Genomic DNA, 16,835 nt, shown 5'->3' on the forward strand with positions numbered 1-16,835 from the left:
TAGATTAAATACTTGGGGGGTAGTGGTGGTAAATAAGAGTAGCTTTATGAGAAAAGAGAGATGCTCTCTTTCCACCACTGAGAACACAGCAAGAGGGCAGCCTCCTACAAGCCAGGAAGAGGATCTTCATTAGAAACTCAATCAATCCAGTCAGCACCTTGATATTGGACTTCCCAGCTTCTAGAGCTGTAGGCCAATATATTTATTTTCATTGTACATTGCCCAGTCTGTGGTAAAACAGGTAAAATAGTGTTTCTCCTAAGAATATCACACTGAGGTCACCTTTTCTCATGGGAATGGCATATAAGCAACAGGGACAATTCTCAATTTAGAGTATACTCTCTAAATGCATCAGAAAGTAAGGTTTAACAAATATTTACATAGTACAAATTTTATAAACCTATTATGTTAGATATTTTCAGAGATGCTAAAATGTACATGACAGCTCTTATTCTGTTGTTAATTAAAACTGACACTGAGAGTTAAAGTGTTCAAATAGGAAAAGTTAAATAACAGAAGATTTAAAGATCAATTCCTACTTCGTTGATGAGAATATAAATTAGTAAAACCTTTAGTGGAGGGCAATTTACTAATACCAAAATTAGAAATGCACATATCCTTTGAGTCAGAATTCCAGTTAAATGGATAGAAATTTATCCTACATTTATATTAATATATGTGCTAAATGATATAGTGTACAAAGATAGTAATGGAGGCATTTATATAAAAGAGCAAAATTTTAAATGTTAAAATCCTAAGTATGTATTGATATATGCAATGATGGAATACTATACAGTTGTTAAAATAGGTACTATTATGTGGATTGATACAAAATAATCTCCAAAACATAATGCTAAAGCAAAAATAGATATGTGAAACTATATCAAACAAAAGAGCTTCTGCACAGCAAAGGTGACAATCAATAGTAAAAAGGCAGCCTATTGTGTAAGAGCAAATATTTGCAAACCGTACATGTGATAAGGACTTAATACCCAATATATAAGATAAATCATTCAATTCAGTAATAATAACATCACCCCACATAAGTAACTGGATTTAAAAATGGGTAAAGAACACGATGAGAAATTTCTCCCTCCAAAGAAGAATGGCTAACAGTTAGAGAAAAGATACTTAACATCATTAATTATCAAGCAAATGCAAAACAAGAAAACACCCACTATGAGATACCACCTCACACCTGTACAGATGGCTATTATTAAGAAGACAGCAAACAACAAATGCTGGTGAGAATGGGAGAAAGTGGAACACTTCTGCACTGTTGGTAGAAATATAAAATACTGCATCCATTGTGGAAAACATTATGGGGGATTCTTCTAAACATTGAAGACAGAACTACCACATGATCCGGCAATGTCATTTTTGGATTATCCAAAATAACTGAAATCAGAATCTTGAAGAGATATTTCTTTTCCTATGTTCATTACAGCATTCTCTGTGATAGCCAACAGGCTTAAGAAACTTAAATGTCTACTGGCAGATGAACAGATAAATGCTAACAATGGAATATTACTCAGCACTAAAAAAGAACAAAATCATGGCATTTTCAGGTAAATGGATGGCATTAGAGAAGATAATGCTAAGTGAAGTTAGCCAATCCCCAAAAAACAAATGCAGAATGTTTTCTCTGATATAAGGGGGGTGACTCAAAGTGGGGTAGGGAGGGAGAGCATGGGAGGAAGATTATTTCTAGATAGGGAAGAGGGGTGGGAAACAAAGGGAGGGGGAAGGGGATTAGCAAGGATGGTGGAATGTGATGGTCATCATCATACAAAATACATGTATGAAAATTAAAAAAAAAGATATTGTGCTAAGTATGGTGGCACTCGCCTAATAATCCCAGTGGCTTGGGAGGCTGAGGCAGGAGGATCTTGAGTTCAAAGCCAGCCTCAGCAAAAGCAAGGTGCTAAGCAACTCAGTGAGATCCTCTCTCTAAATAAAATACAGATTAGGGCTGGGCTTGTGGCTCAGTGGTTGAGTGACCCCCGAGTTCAATCCCCAGTAACACCCCCCCCACACCAAAAAAAGAAAAAAAATTGTGATTTCACATAAAAGACATATTGTTCAGCCTTTTAAAAAAGAAGAAAATCCTGCCATATGCTACACCCTGGATGAAATTTGAGAACAATGCGCTAAAGTTAAATGAGCGAAGTATGATGATTAGGGCATGGTTCTCCTATAAGAGACAACTGGAGTAGTGAAACAGAAATAGAATGGTAGTTGCCAAGAGAAGCAAGGAGGGGGAAATGGGGTGTTGTTCGATGGGCACAGAATTTTAGTCATGACAGAAGAGAAAGTTTTAGATATCATCTGCTTACAATGTGCATATAATCAACAATACTATAGTATATACACAAAAGTTTGTTAAGAGGTCAAACGCATTAGCTGTGCTTTTTTTAAAAATTATTTTTGTAATAACTAAAAAAATATTATACTAAGTAAAAAAGAAGTCAAAATACAAAGGATTCCATGTCATATACCAACATTTGCACGTGTCTGTGTGCTTGTATATCTGTATTTGCTCTTTCTCTCTACAGACACACACACATATTCTTTCTATATATATACACACCTATTCTTTCTGTAAATTCTGTGTATTCTTTCTCTCTCTCTCTATATATATATATGTATATATATCAAACATAAGAGACATTTCTCTCTCTACATGTGTATATATATTCTTATATATATATATATATATACACACACACACACACATATATATGTGGGGGAGGGGAGATTTTAAGCAGGCATAGAATATATTTGGAAGGATACAGAAAGCTGTAAAAGTGGTTGCTTCTAAGGAGGAAAAACTGGGTGCATGAAGCAGAAATGGGAGGGAGACAATTTTTCAAATTTTGAATCTGTAAATGCACATAACACTTGAAAAACGAATTTCAAAAGCAGTATATAAAAACAAGAAAGATGGTATAAGTTAACAATAATATATATAATTTTTAATGATATATAAATAATTAAAAAAACACAGCTAATGCATTTGACCTCTTAACAAACTTTTGTGTGTATACTATTGTATTGTTGATTATATGCACATTGTAAGAATCATAAATAAATGGTAGGTTGGAGTAGAGAATAAAGTATTTACAGAGGTAGGATTTAAGCTAGGCCTTGAAGAATAGGAAGCATTTGGATAAGTAAATGAGAGTTATAATGGGCATTCAAGTGTGTTTGTGGAAGTGTGTGTGGGGGGGAGATAGAAGTGCAAGTGGGGTTGAAGAGAGAAGGTTGATTATAGAAGCAAGGTAATGAACAGCAACTCAAGTGCCAGAAAGCAAAACAGTTTCAGGGTATTATAGAATCTTTGCAAGAAAAGGATGAAATATTGCTTAGAGAGAAGGCAGGGGAATCAAGGATTCAGGGTAATATGGGTAAGCAGTAGGGAGTCATGGTAGGTAGGTTCTTGAGCAGGGGAATAATATTATGAAAGCAGTATTCCCAGAAGACCATGGATAGCAAAAGATAAAATGAACCAGAAGAAAGATATGTTCTAGAAGGCTGATACAGCACTACAGTGACTGAGCATTAGAGTCATCTGGGAAGCTTTAAAAATATCTATCAATGTTTAGGTCGTCCCCACCGACCTCCATGGATTCTAACTTAATTGGTTGGGGTGGAACTTGGACGTAGTTGTTTTTGGAAAGTTCCCAAAGTGATTCTAAAAGAACAGCTTGAGTTGAGAATCACTGCAATAATCCAGGCACAAAGAATTAAAGACTTGGATTCAGGTGGGGATTTGGCAAGAGGTTGGAATAAAAGTAAATACAGGGGATATGATAAAAGCAAACAAGAGAGACATCTCAAAGTAAGAACTGATACGGTAACAGATTGAAGGTCAAGAATGAAAAGATCATAGAGTCTATTAGGTTACTTTATGCATTCATTCAACAAATATTAAGCCACTCCAGAGTACCAGGCACTGCCCTTGGAGGAAATGAAGCAGGGTAGTGACGTGAGCTGATATGCATTTTAAAACAACTATTTTGACTGCAGTGTGAAAATGGATTGCAGGAGGCAGGAATGGAAGCAAGAACCCCAGTGAGGAGGTTAGATGAAAACAGCAGGGCTGCTAGCAGGGGAGCCTGGGGAGAGGGGCGGATTCAGACATGTTGAGTTTGAAGTGACTGGAAAATCCAAACAGAAGTGTTCTGAAGTACCAGAAATACAGAAGACAGATGACAGTTTAGGTTGTTCCTACTAATTTGAATGACACTGGGGCGGGGGGGGGTGCTGAGGAAATGCAGAGTAGATGACACTACGGGGATACTAGCAGCTTCACTAAATGAGTAGACCATCAGAAGAAACATTTCTAGTGGAGGGCTGCAGGGCTCTGTAGTAAGTTTGTCTCATTTAACAGTTTTATTTGTGAATGGAATGAAGAAATGGAAAGATAACGAAGGATGTCAAGAAGCAGAGAATTGTCACTAAAATCAAGATGCAAAAATAGATATCACCTGCTAGAATGATGAGTGGAAGCTAACAAGATGAAATTTTACAGATAACTCTGTGTGTGTGCGTGTGTGTGTGTGTGTGTGAAAGCTTTGTTACTATAAACTATACCTGAGATTATCAATTTTTTTAATATTTATTTTTTAGTTGTAGTTGGACATAATATCTTTATTTATTTTTATGTGGTGCTGAGGATAGAACCCAGGGCCCCACACTTGCTAGGCAAGCGCTCTAGACAGAGTCACAACCCCCACCCCCACACCCATTATCAATTTTTAAAAAGGGAAGGTGTAAGCTGGGCGGGGTGGCACACACCTGTAATCAGGGTGGCCCAGAGACTGAATATAACAATAAAGCATTACCTATGTGTGCAGCTGTTGATTTTGGCAGGTCAGAGTCAATAGACAATAGACACTCCCTTTATATAAGATAACATTGATTTTAGTAATAATATGGAAACAAGAGCAAATGCAGAAATGATAGGCAAAAGACAAAGAGAGGAAAATACATCACCAGACCAGGGAAACACTAACACCCAAACTAACGCAGCTAGAGAGCCCTGGGGTAGCTCTTCAAGGTCCAGACTGCAAAGTCCCTGTCAGAGTCTTCTCCAAAGTCTCATTCCCAGTGGGGCTCCTTAAATATGAGTTTAAACAAAGAAAACTCCATTCTAACAACCTGAATGACCTGATGATCCCCTCAAGGACACTTCATTCACCCAGGACTGGCTAGATTCCCGAAGGAAGGGAGTGAAATTCTTATAATGAGTTCTGTGAATGAGACAAACTCAGCTTTCTTTAGATGTTCCATTAAGGGTGTGCTAAGGTCACAAAAGGCACAAGGACAGGAAAGATCTTTAATATTTCCTTAGCCCTTTACTGAGGCAGGAGGATGGTAAATTCAAAGCCAGCTTCAGCAAGTTGGCGAGGCCTAAGCAACTAAGTGAGACCAAGTCTCACTATCAAAAACCAAAAAGGGCTAGAGATGTGGCTCAGTGCTTCTGAGATGTGACTTAGTGCTTCTGAGTTCAATCCCTGATACACACACACACACACACACATGCGTTTATTTTGGCTCACAGTTTTGGAGATTTCTTTGCCTTTGAACAAGGAGGTGCATGATGGAGGAAGCACATGGTGGAGGAAGATGGTCACCTATGGCAGCTGGGAAGCCAAAGAGAAAAGAGGAAGGGGTGTGGCCCCAAGGTCCTTGAGGGCATGCTCCCAGGGACCAGGAGACCTCCCACTAGGCCCCACCTCACTCCCAATAGCACCAAGCTGGGGACTAAGGACGAAACACAGGGGCCTTTGGGGGCCATTTAAGATTCAATCCATAGCAGGGTATGTGTGTACATTCTTTCACATTTAAAATGTTTAAATCAACAGTATTGGGTTCTAGGAATCGGACCATCACTTGTAAAAGGCCTGGAGCTCTTGTTAATCCAATGCTTTGTTCCAAAAGTGTAATGCTATTGCTAAAATAGCTGATGTAAAATGTTGATAGTGTTTATTATAAAACAATAAAAATGACTTTTCTGGGAAGAATCCATCACTAGTGAGAATAAATGTATTGGTCAGGACATTTGTAGAGTACTATTTTCTTATAAATGGCTAAAACAGACAGAGAAGGGGAGAGTTATATGGTTGGAAGCCATGTCATTTGAGGGACAGTCAAGTAATTAAATTGTACCTATATTTAGTGCTTAACACCCTACTTAAGCTTAAGCTTCTCCCAAATATTCTCATTACCTGACTTGGAGAAACACCGTGTATTTTCCCTGGCAGAAAGAAAACCCAGCCTTTAAGTATGGAAAGTCTTCACTAAACTAAGAGAATTAAAGTAAAATAAGAAAGAGGTAGAGATGGGATTTGACCATAAAGGAAGTTTGAGTCCAATATCTTCTTTAAGTTATGTATATGAAAACGTACGTATACTTTTTCCTTTGTTAAGCAGTTTCACTTAGCAAGTCTATCTGAAAAGATTTAGTTAGAAAAAGCAAAGTTGTATCTGAGCATGTCTCAGACATGATGTCTTATTTAGCTTTACTACCATGGGACTAGCACAACTCCTAAGACATAAGTAAGTATCTGCTGAGTGAATTAGCCAATCCCTTTGCTTGTCTATGCATCAGCCCACAGATGAATATTAGATAAAATATATACCCATTCAAACAAGAGAGAAATATTTCTCTGCAAGTCTGTTTTCTTTATAGCATCCCATGTTACAATGTCTTTTCAGCCATCTGTCCTCTGTTCCCCCACCCCTGGCAACTCAATTTTCCTCTCCACCCATCTACTTTGTCCCATGAGTGAATAAGGCTTTCACTTCCACCTGTCTACTTGGCTATCAGCCAAGACGAGTCTTCCTGCTCTTAATAATTGCTTGTCTTGATTGACAACCCAGGAACTAGGACAACAGGTGATCATGATAGTAAAAACATACATCAGATTGTTTAGGAAGAGTGAGAAACAAAACAAAAGGAAAGAATTCCAACTGCAGCAAGGAAACTACTTTCAAAATATCTTCACTCATCCTCCACCAATTTTTTTTCCTATCTCATTATAGAAAGACTATAGAAAGAGCACTGGTAGAAGAAAGAATTATTTGTGCATGTACATCAGAAAAATAAATTTCTTGGTACTATAAAAGGTTCTAGAACATTCTAAGGCTAAACACAATGACATCTGAAATTCAGGCAGAAAAAATGTGAAGGAAGAACATAGGGCTAATTCTAATGCAGTCACAAATCACCATTAATACGACAAGAAGAAAAACAGGTTGAAGTTAATTCAGTTCAGTTCATTTGTTTCTAGTATCTATCTTCTGTCTCTGAAATTGTACTGGCAATGTCAGCACTGCAGACAGCACAAAGAAGGAACCCTCTCCACACCCTGCTACCCAAAGGTTATCCAGTAACCTGATCCTGCAGACTGTAGGGCAGAGAAAGAGGAGAAAAATCTGTTCACATTAAAAAGAGATATTTTAATTCATTAATATCTTACATACTATTCACCATTTTATTTGTGTTAAGATAACCTTATTCGTGGACTTGAAAATGAACCTTTTCAATCTCAAATGATTGTAGCACTTCTAAAGGGTGGTATACACATTTCAAATACAAAATAGTACTGAAACAAAGGACACAATAAGAAAGAAAGGAAACTTTCCCGAATCATCTATACTCACTTCACCAACCCAAGACTATGGGAAAGAAAAAGGTTCTTAAAGGTAGATGCTTTATATGTAGGGAAATAAGAAAAAAAAAAAAAAGAGATTTTGCAAAAATGAAAATGCTTTTAGGAGAACAAGAAGGCCAATGATTACCTCATAACCCATTAAAAGCATATAAAAAGTTTATCTGAAAATGGATTTTTTTTGCTTTTCCATTGGTGACTTTACCAGGATATTGAGCTGAGGTTTACAAAATGCTGTGCTAGGAAGAAACATTATAATATAGTATCAAACAAAGAGGTTAGGTTGATTTGGTGGCTTGCTACCCAACAAACACCATATACAGAACTGCCAGATAGTAGAAAATGTATGGTATGCTCAAGACCAGCTCTATACCTACATTATAGTGAATTTCAGATCCTGACTCTAGATGGAAAAGGGTAGGGGGAGTACAACAAAGATTTCCAGACCTTGGGTGTTTAAAGGGCCTTCACACAGTAAATCACCCCACTGCTGTCCTGTTTTCTCCCCAGCCAGACTGAAATAGTACAGCACCAGCAGAGGTGTGAATTACCTCCATTCATCTTAATGGAGTGTTAACTTCAAAGACTTGTTTTAACCATTTAAATGCTAAGCTCATGAGTAAACATTCTGTTTAAAAATGTATAATTTAAACCTTGAACATATGAAAGTAATTTATAGTCTTGGTATTTTGTCTTTTAGTCTAGCAAACAATTCTCCAAAGGTTAGAAAAGTATGTAATTTGTGCTTTACTTAGTTTTATTTTAAATAGTTATTACTTAATAAATTATGAACATTAAACCTATAACAAGAAGGTCCATATTTCCAGAAGAAAGGCTAAGGAGCACTTGAACAAGGTGTCTTGGTAACACCAGTGAAGGGCATACTGCTTTTACTGGCCACCCTCCAAACTCGAGAATACTTTCTCTAAACAGGTAACTATAAGGCAGAACATGAAAATAAAATGGAAATGAACACTTCCAAGAAACATTTTTCTTGATATTAACTAAGCTTTGTGCACAGCGTTCCACAGGTTATTTGTCCCTTTTGCCAAACCTCCCACCATACTATCCCGTGAGAGGTGACAAATGTATTAATTGATGCACAGCTGTCATCACACTTAAGATTTACCCCAGGGGGGCATCCTTTGCATCTGTTGTAGATTTAGCTTTTCTTTTCTTTTTCTTTCTTTCTTTCTTTCTTTCTTTCTTTTCTTTTTTTAATTACTGGAGTTAGATTTATTCAAGCAGCTGGACACCTATGTCTACTTGGATCCATAATTTCAAAAACAGAAAGAGTAGGTACAAGTAGAAACCTATCAGATTGATGGGCTCTGAACCTTCAGGGGAGGCCTTGCCTAGTTATGCCCCTGGGACTATGCTAAGTGCCTAGTTTCAGAAAGGCATTAGGATGAGAGTACAGCTGGGGTGGAACTGTGGGAAAGCACTAAAAAGAGTGCTGTTGGAGCCAGCTCCCCAGTGAGTGAAGGCTAGAAAAAGATTCTGAATATAATACTTGTATAAGATGGAAGATGAAAAAATTTAAGATATGTTTCCATGTCCTTCATTCAAAGTAATTTCATTTTATAGGTACAGACAAAAGGTCAGAGAAAGAGGACAAACATTTATCTACTGAGAAGCCCATTTTGGTCTGCATCTATTTAGTATATAGAAGCCATTTAGTCCTCTCAACACTACCCTCTGACAGCCATTAACTCCATTTTATGGATTTGAAAGTGGAGGCTTAGAGATAAGCGTCTTTCATTGAGATTTGAATCCAAGTCTTTCCAGTTTAAAAGCTTTACTTTTTCCCATTACACCATGTTCTCAAGTTGCCAAAGCAGTATCTCTTTGAGTTTGAGTTTCTTTTATGAAAGGCTCAGTTATCAACTTTGTAGCCTATTTTCTAGATTGGAAGAAAGAGGGCACCTGCAAAAATGTACATTTCCTTATATGCAAATTGGAATTTTGCATGCAATTCCCTACTTTACATGTGGACTAGGATAAGATTACATTTTTAGTGATACACCCCGGCTTCCATAAACTGCTAACCATGTGACAGAAAAGCCCTAGCTTCTGGCTTCTAACCAGAAATTAGTCATGTCAACAGGAAAACTGCAATGATTTATAACCTACAAACAAAATATAATTTAAATGATCAGTATTTGTCTCTGTTTGCCAAGTAGAATGTTAACATGTTTTAGTGGCAGACTGATAAAGCTCAGAGCTTTCCAATCCACACAATAACAGGAAAATCCCAAAAGTTTTTGGATAAGATTAGGAGGTAGGGCAAAATACCAAGTGGAAAAATCTAACAGTTGTGATTGATGGTGACAACATTCACCCATAAGCTAAGATTCAACTCTGTATATAAACTGAATATATCTATTTATTAAAAACAAAACAAACTAATAACTTACTCAATATATTTAAGAACATTAAAAACTTCTGCTCTGTGAAAGAGACTCTTAGGAGAATTAAAAGAAAAGCCACAAATAAAATCTCTGCAAAACAATTATCTCATAAAGGACAGGCATCCAAAATATACAAAGAATGCTTAAAAATCAACAATAAGAAAACAATCCAATTAAAAAAACAGGCATAAGAGTTGAATAGACACTTCAAAGAAAACATACTAAGGTCAAATAAGTATATAATTAGATGCTCAACATATGTCCTTAGGAAATTGCAAATTTAAAAAAATGATACAACACTACATACCTATTAAAATGACAAAAACTCAAAACAATGACAATACCAAATGCTGGGCAAGGATGTGGAATAACAGAACCTCTCATTCATTGCTGGCAAGAATGCAAAACCTTAAAACACTTTGGAAGGCAACTGGTGGTATTTTAAAAAACAGGCTCTTACCATTGAATGTAGCAATTGCGGTCCTTTGTATTTACCCCCCCTCCCCAAGTTAAAAACGTGTCCACATGAAAACCTGTACCACAAAGATTTATAGCAGCTTTATTCACAATTGCCAAAACTTGGAAGCAATAAAAAGGTCTTTCAATAAGTGAATAAATAAACAAACTGTGGTACATATATACAATGGGATATTATTTAGAATATTATTAAAAAAGAGATGAACTATCAAGTCATAAGAGACATGGGATAAACATCATTGTATATAGTTAAGCCCAAAGAAATCAGTCTGAAAGGACACATACTACTATATGATCCCAACCAGATGGTATTCTGGGGAGGAAAAAAACAAAACAAAACCAACTATGGAGACAGTAAAAAGACAATACAAACAGTGGTTGCTAGTGGCTGCAAGAATGAACCTGAAGGTAAACAACTGGCTTTAGTTAATAATGTTTCAAAATGGTCTCATTAAGTGTAACTAATACACGGTGTTAATAATAGGAGAAACTGCTCAATGATTCTGAAGACATAAAACTACTCTAAAAAAAAAAAGTCCACTGATTTTTAAAAAGTCCCCGTAAATGAAACATTGACTCAAAATACTTAAGAGCATTTTGAGTTTGTTTCTTATTTTAATAAAACTGCTATATTTCTACTTTCTCCGACACACTGCCATTATGTTCTGCTTTATTCTGTTAATGATTTTCATAAAAATGTATTTTTTCATCGAAGTGGCTTCCAGAATTATTCCTTCTTGCTTATGTAGATAAATTATTCTTCATAAGTAGGAAAATATTCTTTCATTTGTTAATCCAATCAAACATGATGAGTGCTAAACTAAAATTCCCAAGCAAAATTCCAGAGATGAGCAAAACAAAAGCCTGTGGAAATAAAAAAGATAAAATAACAATTAAGAGTATTTCATAAACCTCCGTTCTTCCCAATAATGTTTTTATAATATTTTGACTTTTTGAATATATATAAAATAGTTTCAAATGACAAATTAGTTTTTAAAATAAAAACAACCTACCCCAAGCTTTTTCCATGAAAGAAAATCCTCTCTACTAAGTTTAAGATAAAATAGTCCTGGGAATACAAAAATCAAACATGTTGATGTACTGGCCCCTGTAAGTTGGAAGGGAGAAAAGAAAGATGTTGGATTCAGATGTGAGGTGGAGTAATAATTTTTCCATCTTATTATGTGGATTTTTTGGAAATGAAAAACTTACCAACTACACCAAAAACATTTCTAATGTCAGGAACATATATTGCAAGTAAAAGAATGATGATATTGAGTACTAGAGTAATCAAAGAATGGCGAATCCATGAGAATGGAAAATTGGAGAAAAACATCATCATTAAAGCTTTTCTGGCCTATATAAGACAAAAGGAAATAGACTTAAGCAAAGAGGAAGCATCAAAGGTAAAATATTTGCTTAGCAAAGCACACGTACAGTAACCATGATATTCTTGCCTCCAAACTATTTAGATTCCCAAACTATAGCATAAATTGTTTCAAGTGTTTATACTCATAAACTACGTGTTTATCACATAAAACTTTCTACATGAGCTCATAAAAAGTATTTTGCATTAGTTCTAGAAAAAAGTTTTCACAGGCAATTTTTTCAGGTTGTATAATTTAAAAAACTACCAACAGTAACATTGTGTGATGAGATCTCAAAGAATCATTTTCACTAAAGTCAACAGAAAAACAAATGGATTTAAACAGAAAAAGATCTGATGTCATGAAAAAGAAATAACACTTACTACTTTAACTTATATTATCTGTTTCACACATGTAAATATGAATAATTGCTCATTACACTGCCCACGGCTAGGCAGGCGGTCACATTCCATGAAAGTGTGCCCAACCCCTGTTGCACTCTTGGCACTAACCTCTGCATAGGAAGGGACAAACAATCTTGAAGGCTCAGTTCTTACAAAATTCTCTGTGAGATTCAAGACATCAATGCAGAGGCAGTTTTACCCAAAGCTTTTGTTTTCACTTTCTCAGAAATTCTTAAGATTCTTATGTATAGCAACTAGATGCAGAATGAAAATCTGTTCTGCCCCTCAAGTTATAATTTTAGAGCAATTCAAATATTTTGAGTAAGATTAAACTAGCATGTCTATGTGAAAATAAAACTACAGTAAACCAGTAGGAGCTTATTTTTGCTGACTTGACTATTTCCTTTTCATGCATATTCTTTTCAAAGTAGAATACAGAATGGGGGGAATAAAACTTTAGAACTACAGTCCCTAAATTGGAAACAATGCTGTGGGAGAATGTAAATCTAAACTAAATCTCAGAAAGCACAAATTAGCTTAGTGGTTCACTGTTATTTTGGGGCTTTCATGGGGCCATATGCAAGTATGAGGTCTTTGATCAATTACTTGACAAATGAATAAGATATACAAGACTAGACGTGATTCAAAGGTTCTAGTCTGCAAAGAATTAGTGTTGCCATATTAGGGAGCCACTACACTAAGCAACAAAATCTTTAAGCATACTTACAGGGAAGTGGATTAGAGGGACTGTCAAAAGCACAGCAAATAGTATGCATAACTTCACAGTCATGACAATAACATCATGTGGCAAGTATTTACTATAACCTTGTAGTAATTCTGACTCCACTTTGTCTGTAAATAAAAAAAAAATACTAAGAATCACATTATAAGCTATGTTCTAAGATGTCAATAATAGCAAAATCATTTTCCATAGCACTAATGGATCCTAATAGATTTAGATTCCCCATTACCAAATCCATCTCTGGCCTTTTCCCTATTCCATGAAATACAAAGACATTAGTTAAATATATTCTTGAAAACTACATTCTTTTTAAAATTTTTAATGAGATTAGAAACAAGGACAGGCAACACCTACAAAATTATGACAGTTAATGTGTTTAGAAATTTCTCTTTAGAACTTTTCTACCATCTGAGGGTTTGAACACTCATGTTGTTTGCTTATATAGTTGCTTTCTCATGTGTTGTTGAGTTTGGTCCCTATGATAACAATATAAATAGGTAAACTTAAAACTGTAAATCACTTGCCTAAGATCACACAATACAAAGGAGCATAGCTGACAGGGTTATACATCCAATATTTTTGGGGTGCCCAAGTTGATACTTATACAACAATACCATGATATTTCCTCATATCTTATAGTATTTCATGCATATTACCAGTTTTTGTCAACAATTCATCTATAGATTCATCCTTGGTGAAAGAATGAAGTATTAGGGAAATGGTTAATCAGAAGCCAGGGCAGCAGTCAGATTTTTTGCCTCATGGTGTTGCCATACTCACAATGTCTCCCCTCACCCCAAGTCAGCTGAAGAAGAGTGTGGGTGCTCAAGTACACTGCCACTTCAGTGTCAGTGGGCAAAGACTAGTTAGTACTTAAAACAGAATGGTATGCACATGCCTGTAATCCCAGCGGTTCTGGAGGCTAAGGCAGGAGGATTGCAAGTTCAAAGCCAGCCTCAGCAATTTAGCAAGGCCCTAAACAACTTAGCCAGACCTTGTCTCAACATATAAAAGGCTGGGGATGTGGCTCAGTGGTTAAGTGCCCCTTGGGTTCAATCTCCCCCCCACACACACACAAAAAAAAAAACCACCCAAAATCAGAATGGTATTTTTAATTTGAGAGTACAGGTTGTAGAAAGGATGCTTTGGGGCAGATTAAAAAAAAAAAAATCAACTACACCTTTGTTTTCAAGAAGCTTAAAATTTAAAGGGGAGAAAGACAAATTCACATGTACATAATACAAATTATACATTCACATAAATACACATATTGGTAGAAGAAGGTCCAAACAAAGAGCTTTGGTGATTCTAAACTAAGACCACAGAGCAATGTTCAAATTTCATCACTTACTAGTGACTTTTCCAAGTCTCAGTTCCTACATCTTTAAAACAGGGACAATAATACATTGATCTATAGAGTTACTAGGACATTAAATGAGTCAATCAATATATGTGTGCTGGCGTTCAAAACTGTGGGAAAAGAGATTCTTTAGAAGAAAAAAACAGCACAAGTGGAAGTCTTAAAGTAGCAAAGGGAATGTATATCTGAAAAAATAAGAAGTCCATTCAATACTGCAGTCACTGAAATATAATAAGCAGAAGTACAAAGAGGGAAGTTGTGACAGGGCTGGAAATGCACTGAAGACCTAGAAATATAGCTCTGTGTAGGGTTTAGATCAATCTTGCATGTCACAGACTTGCAATAGTGATTCAGGAAGGAGACTGTATTATAATCTGAATGAAGCAAAGTATAGACTGGAAGGAAAGAAAAAGAGGGATAATAGAAGGCTACTCTCATAACCACTGAGAGGTAATGAACTAGACTAGTGATAATGGAAATGGGAAAGAAATGAGTTGTCTAAAGTATTATAGACGAAATTTATACAATGTGGGACTAGCGGACTAAGTAGGTGACTAAGAAGAGCCAGGAAATCCAGAAATCTGGATTTTATTTCCAAATCTGTGAGATACTTGGGAGTCTTTTGAGAAATATGGCAAACTATTTTATTTCCATTTTCTGAATCATAAAATAAGCCATTAACACTTCTTGCTTAACAACCTCATAGATTTAAAAGGTCTGCTTATTATGCAACATTTGGGCAGTGGCCTAGCTCACCAGAGAACACTTTTCTCTTTCTCACCACATAATGCTCTAACATCTGTAATTAGAGTCAATATTATTAATCTTTGTATATATTTATAGGTCCCTTTAATCTTACAAAAGTTAGATATTAACTAAATCTTGGGAATTCTGGGTAAAAGGATTCTAAGTAGCTCCAGAATCCTGAAGAATTAGATTATTATAAATTCAAAATATATGTCACTTGTCCACTTTCTACTTTCCCAGGATGAAAACCTTTCTTCCGAGTCATTCTGTATTCTTAGCTGAACTGTAACATATGTAAGCAATAGAGTACAACACGCTTCTCTAGATTCCAATAAATCTCTACTAATCTCAGAAAGGACCTGCTGGCGATCTCTGCAAGTTCTATCGCCATTAAAGTCAAGAGGCTGTCCTGTATAATACACACTGTCAAACAGGGTCTGAAGCTTATTAAGATTATCATAAAGTAGCAGAAAGAATACTGGATTAGCATTCAGGAAACCTGCCTTTAATTCTGTGACAGGTAACTTCATCACTCTGGGCTTTAGCTGCTCATCTAAAAAATGAATCTAAAGCTTTAACTCCAGACTAGACCTTCTGATAAAATCTCAGGCTCAATTAGCAATTTCTTTCCATAAGACAGAGCTCTTGTTGAACTTATAGAAAGACACCATAAAAAGTTTTTCTTGCTTATGATTAATAATACTTAAAAGAACCACTGTGAAGAGTAAAGAAGTTTCTGCATCTTCCTGACTATAGAGAAGAGTTAATTTTTTTTTGGTACTGAAGATTGAACCCAGAGGTGCTTTACACTGAGTTATTTCCCCAGTCCTTTTTATTTTTTATTTTGAGAAGGGTCTCACCTAGTTGCTGAGGGTCTTACTAAATTGCTGAGGGTGGCCTTGAATTTACAATCCTGAGTTGCTGGAATTACAAGTGTGCACCACTACATCTGGCAAGCAATTATTTTTATACAATTGCATCTGTCTATACATATAGCTAGCTATCTATCTTCTTCTCTATCATCTACCTACCTACTGTGTGATTTTTCTTAGATGTACATTTCTCCTTTATATAAAATTTTGATACTTTGAAGAATTTGCATTATGGAGATGGGATTAAATCATTTTAGTTGATAAAAACATTTCATTTACATAACGAAATCCTTTAGGTTTTGCTTTTAAGCAACAATAATGGATGGATGAATGGTGATAGAGGGAGAGGGAGGGAGAGAGAGATGAAGAAGTGGGGAATGAGATATCTATATATATGGATGCCTGGAGCTTAAGTGAGCATGAGCAGTTTTACCGAAGTTCACTTAATAAAAACTTGGGATGAAGAGAGGTTTTACAGCATAATCTTTGAGGAGGCAGCACAGTTAATAAAAGCACTGGATTTGGAAAGAAACAAAATAATTAAATCTCAACCCCATTATTCATTAGCTATAGTTACTGGCCTAATTATTCAATCTAAATGAACCTATACCACCTTACAGAGTTGTTATAAGGATGAAGTTATATATGTAAAGTATCTGATACTTAAATGTTAGCTCAATAAATGTATTAGCATCAATCACTTCTCCACATCCCTTTCAATGTAAGCTTTGTTTCTGATAATTTAATACAACAGCTCCTAAGTACCTAATGATTCA

At 35.8% G+C, this 16,835-nt stretch overlaps 1 protein-coding gene across 1 annotated transcript in view; it reads right to left on the reverse strand.

Annotated features, from left to right (window-relative positions):
• Nucleotides 1-10,133: 10,133 nt before the first annotated feature.
• Slc38a6 (solute carrier family 38 member 6) overlaps nt 10,134-16,835 on the reverse strand; it is a 56,781-nt gene continuing 50,079 nt past the window's right edge. The window contains exons 13-16 of the mRNA XM_076850394.2: nt 13,066-13,190; nt 11,780-11,924; nt 11,581-11,675; nt 10,134-11,431 (exon numbers count right to left, since the gene is read on the reverse strand). Of these exons, the coding sequence (XP_076706509.2) occupies nt 11,351-11,431; nt 11,581-11,675; nt 11,780-11,924; nt 13,066-13,190 (446 nt within the window). The 3' untranslated portion in view covers nt 10,134-11,350. The remainder of the gene's footprint in view (nt 11,432-11,580; nt 11,676-11,779; nt 11,925-13,065; nt 13,191-16,835) is intronic.

The sequence above is a fragment of the Callospermophilus lateralis genome, chromosome 3 (genome assembly GCF_048772815.1).
Source record: "Callospermophilus lateralis isolate mCalLat2 chromosome 3, mCalLat2.hap1, whole genome shotgun sequence".
Lineage (NCBI taxonomy): Eukaryota > Metazoa > Chordata > Mammalia > Rodentia > Sciuridae > Callospermophilus > Callospermophilus lateralis.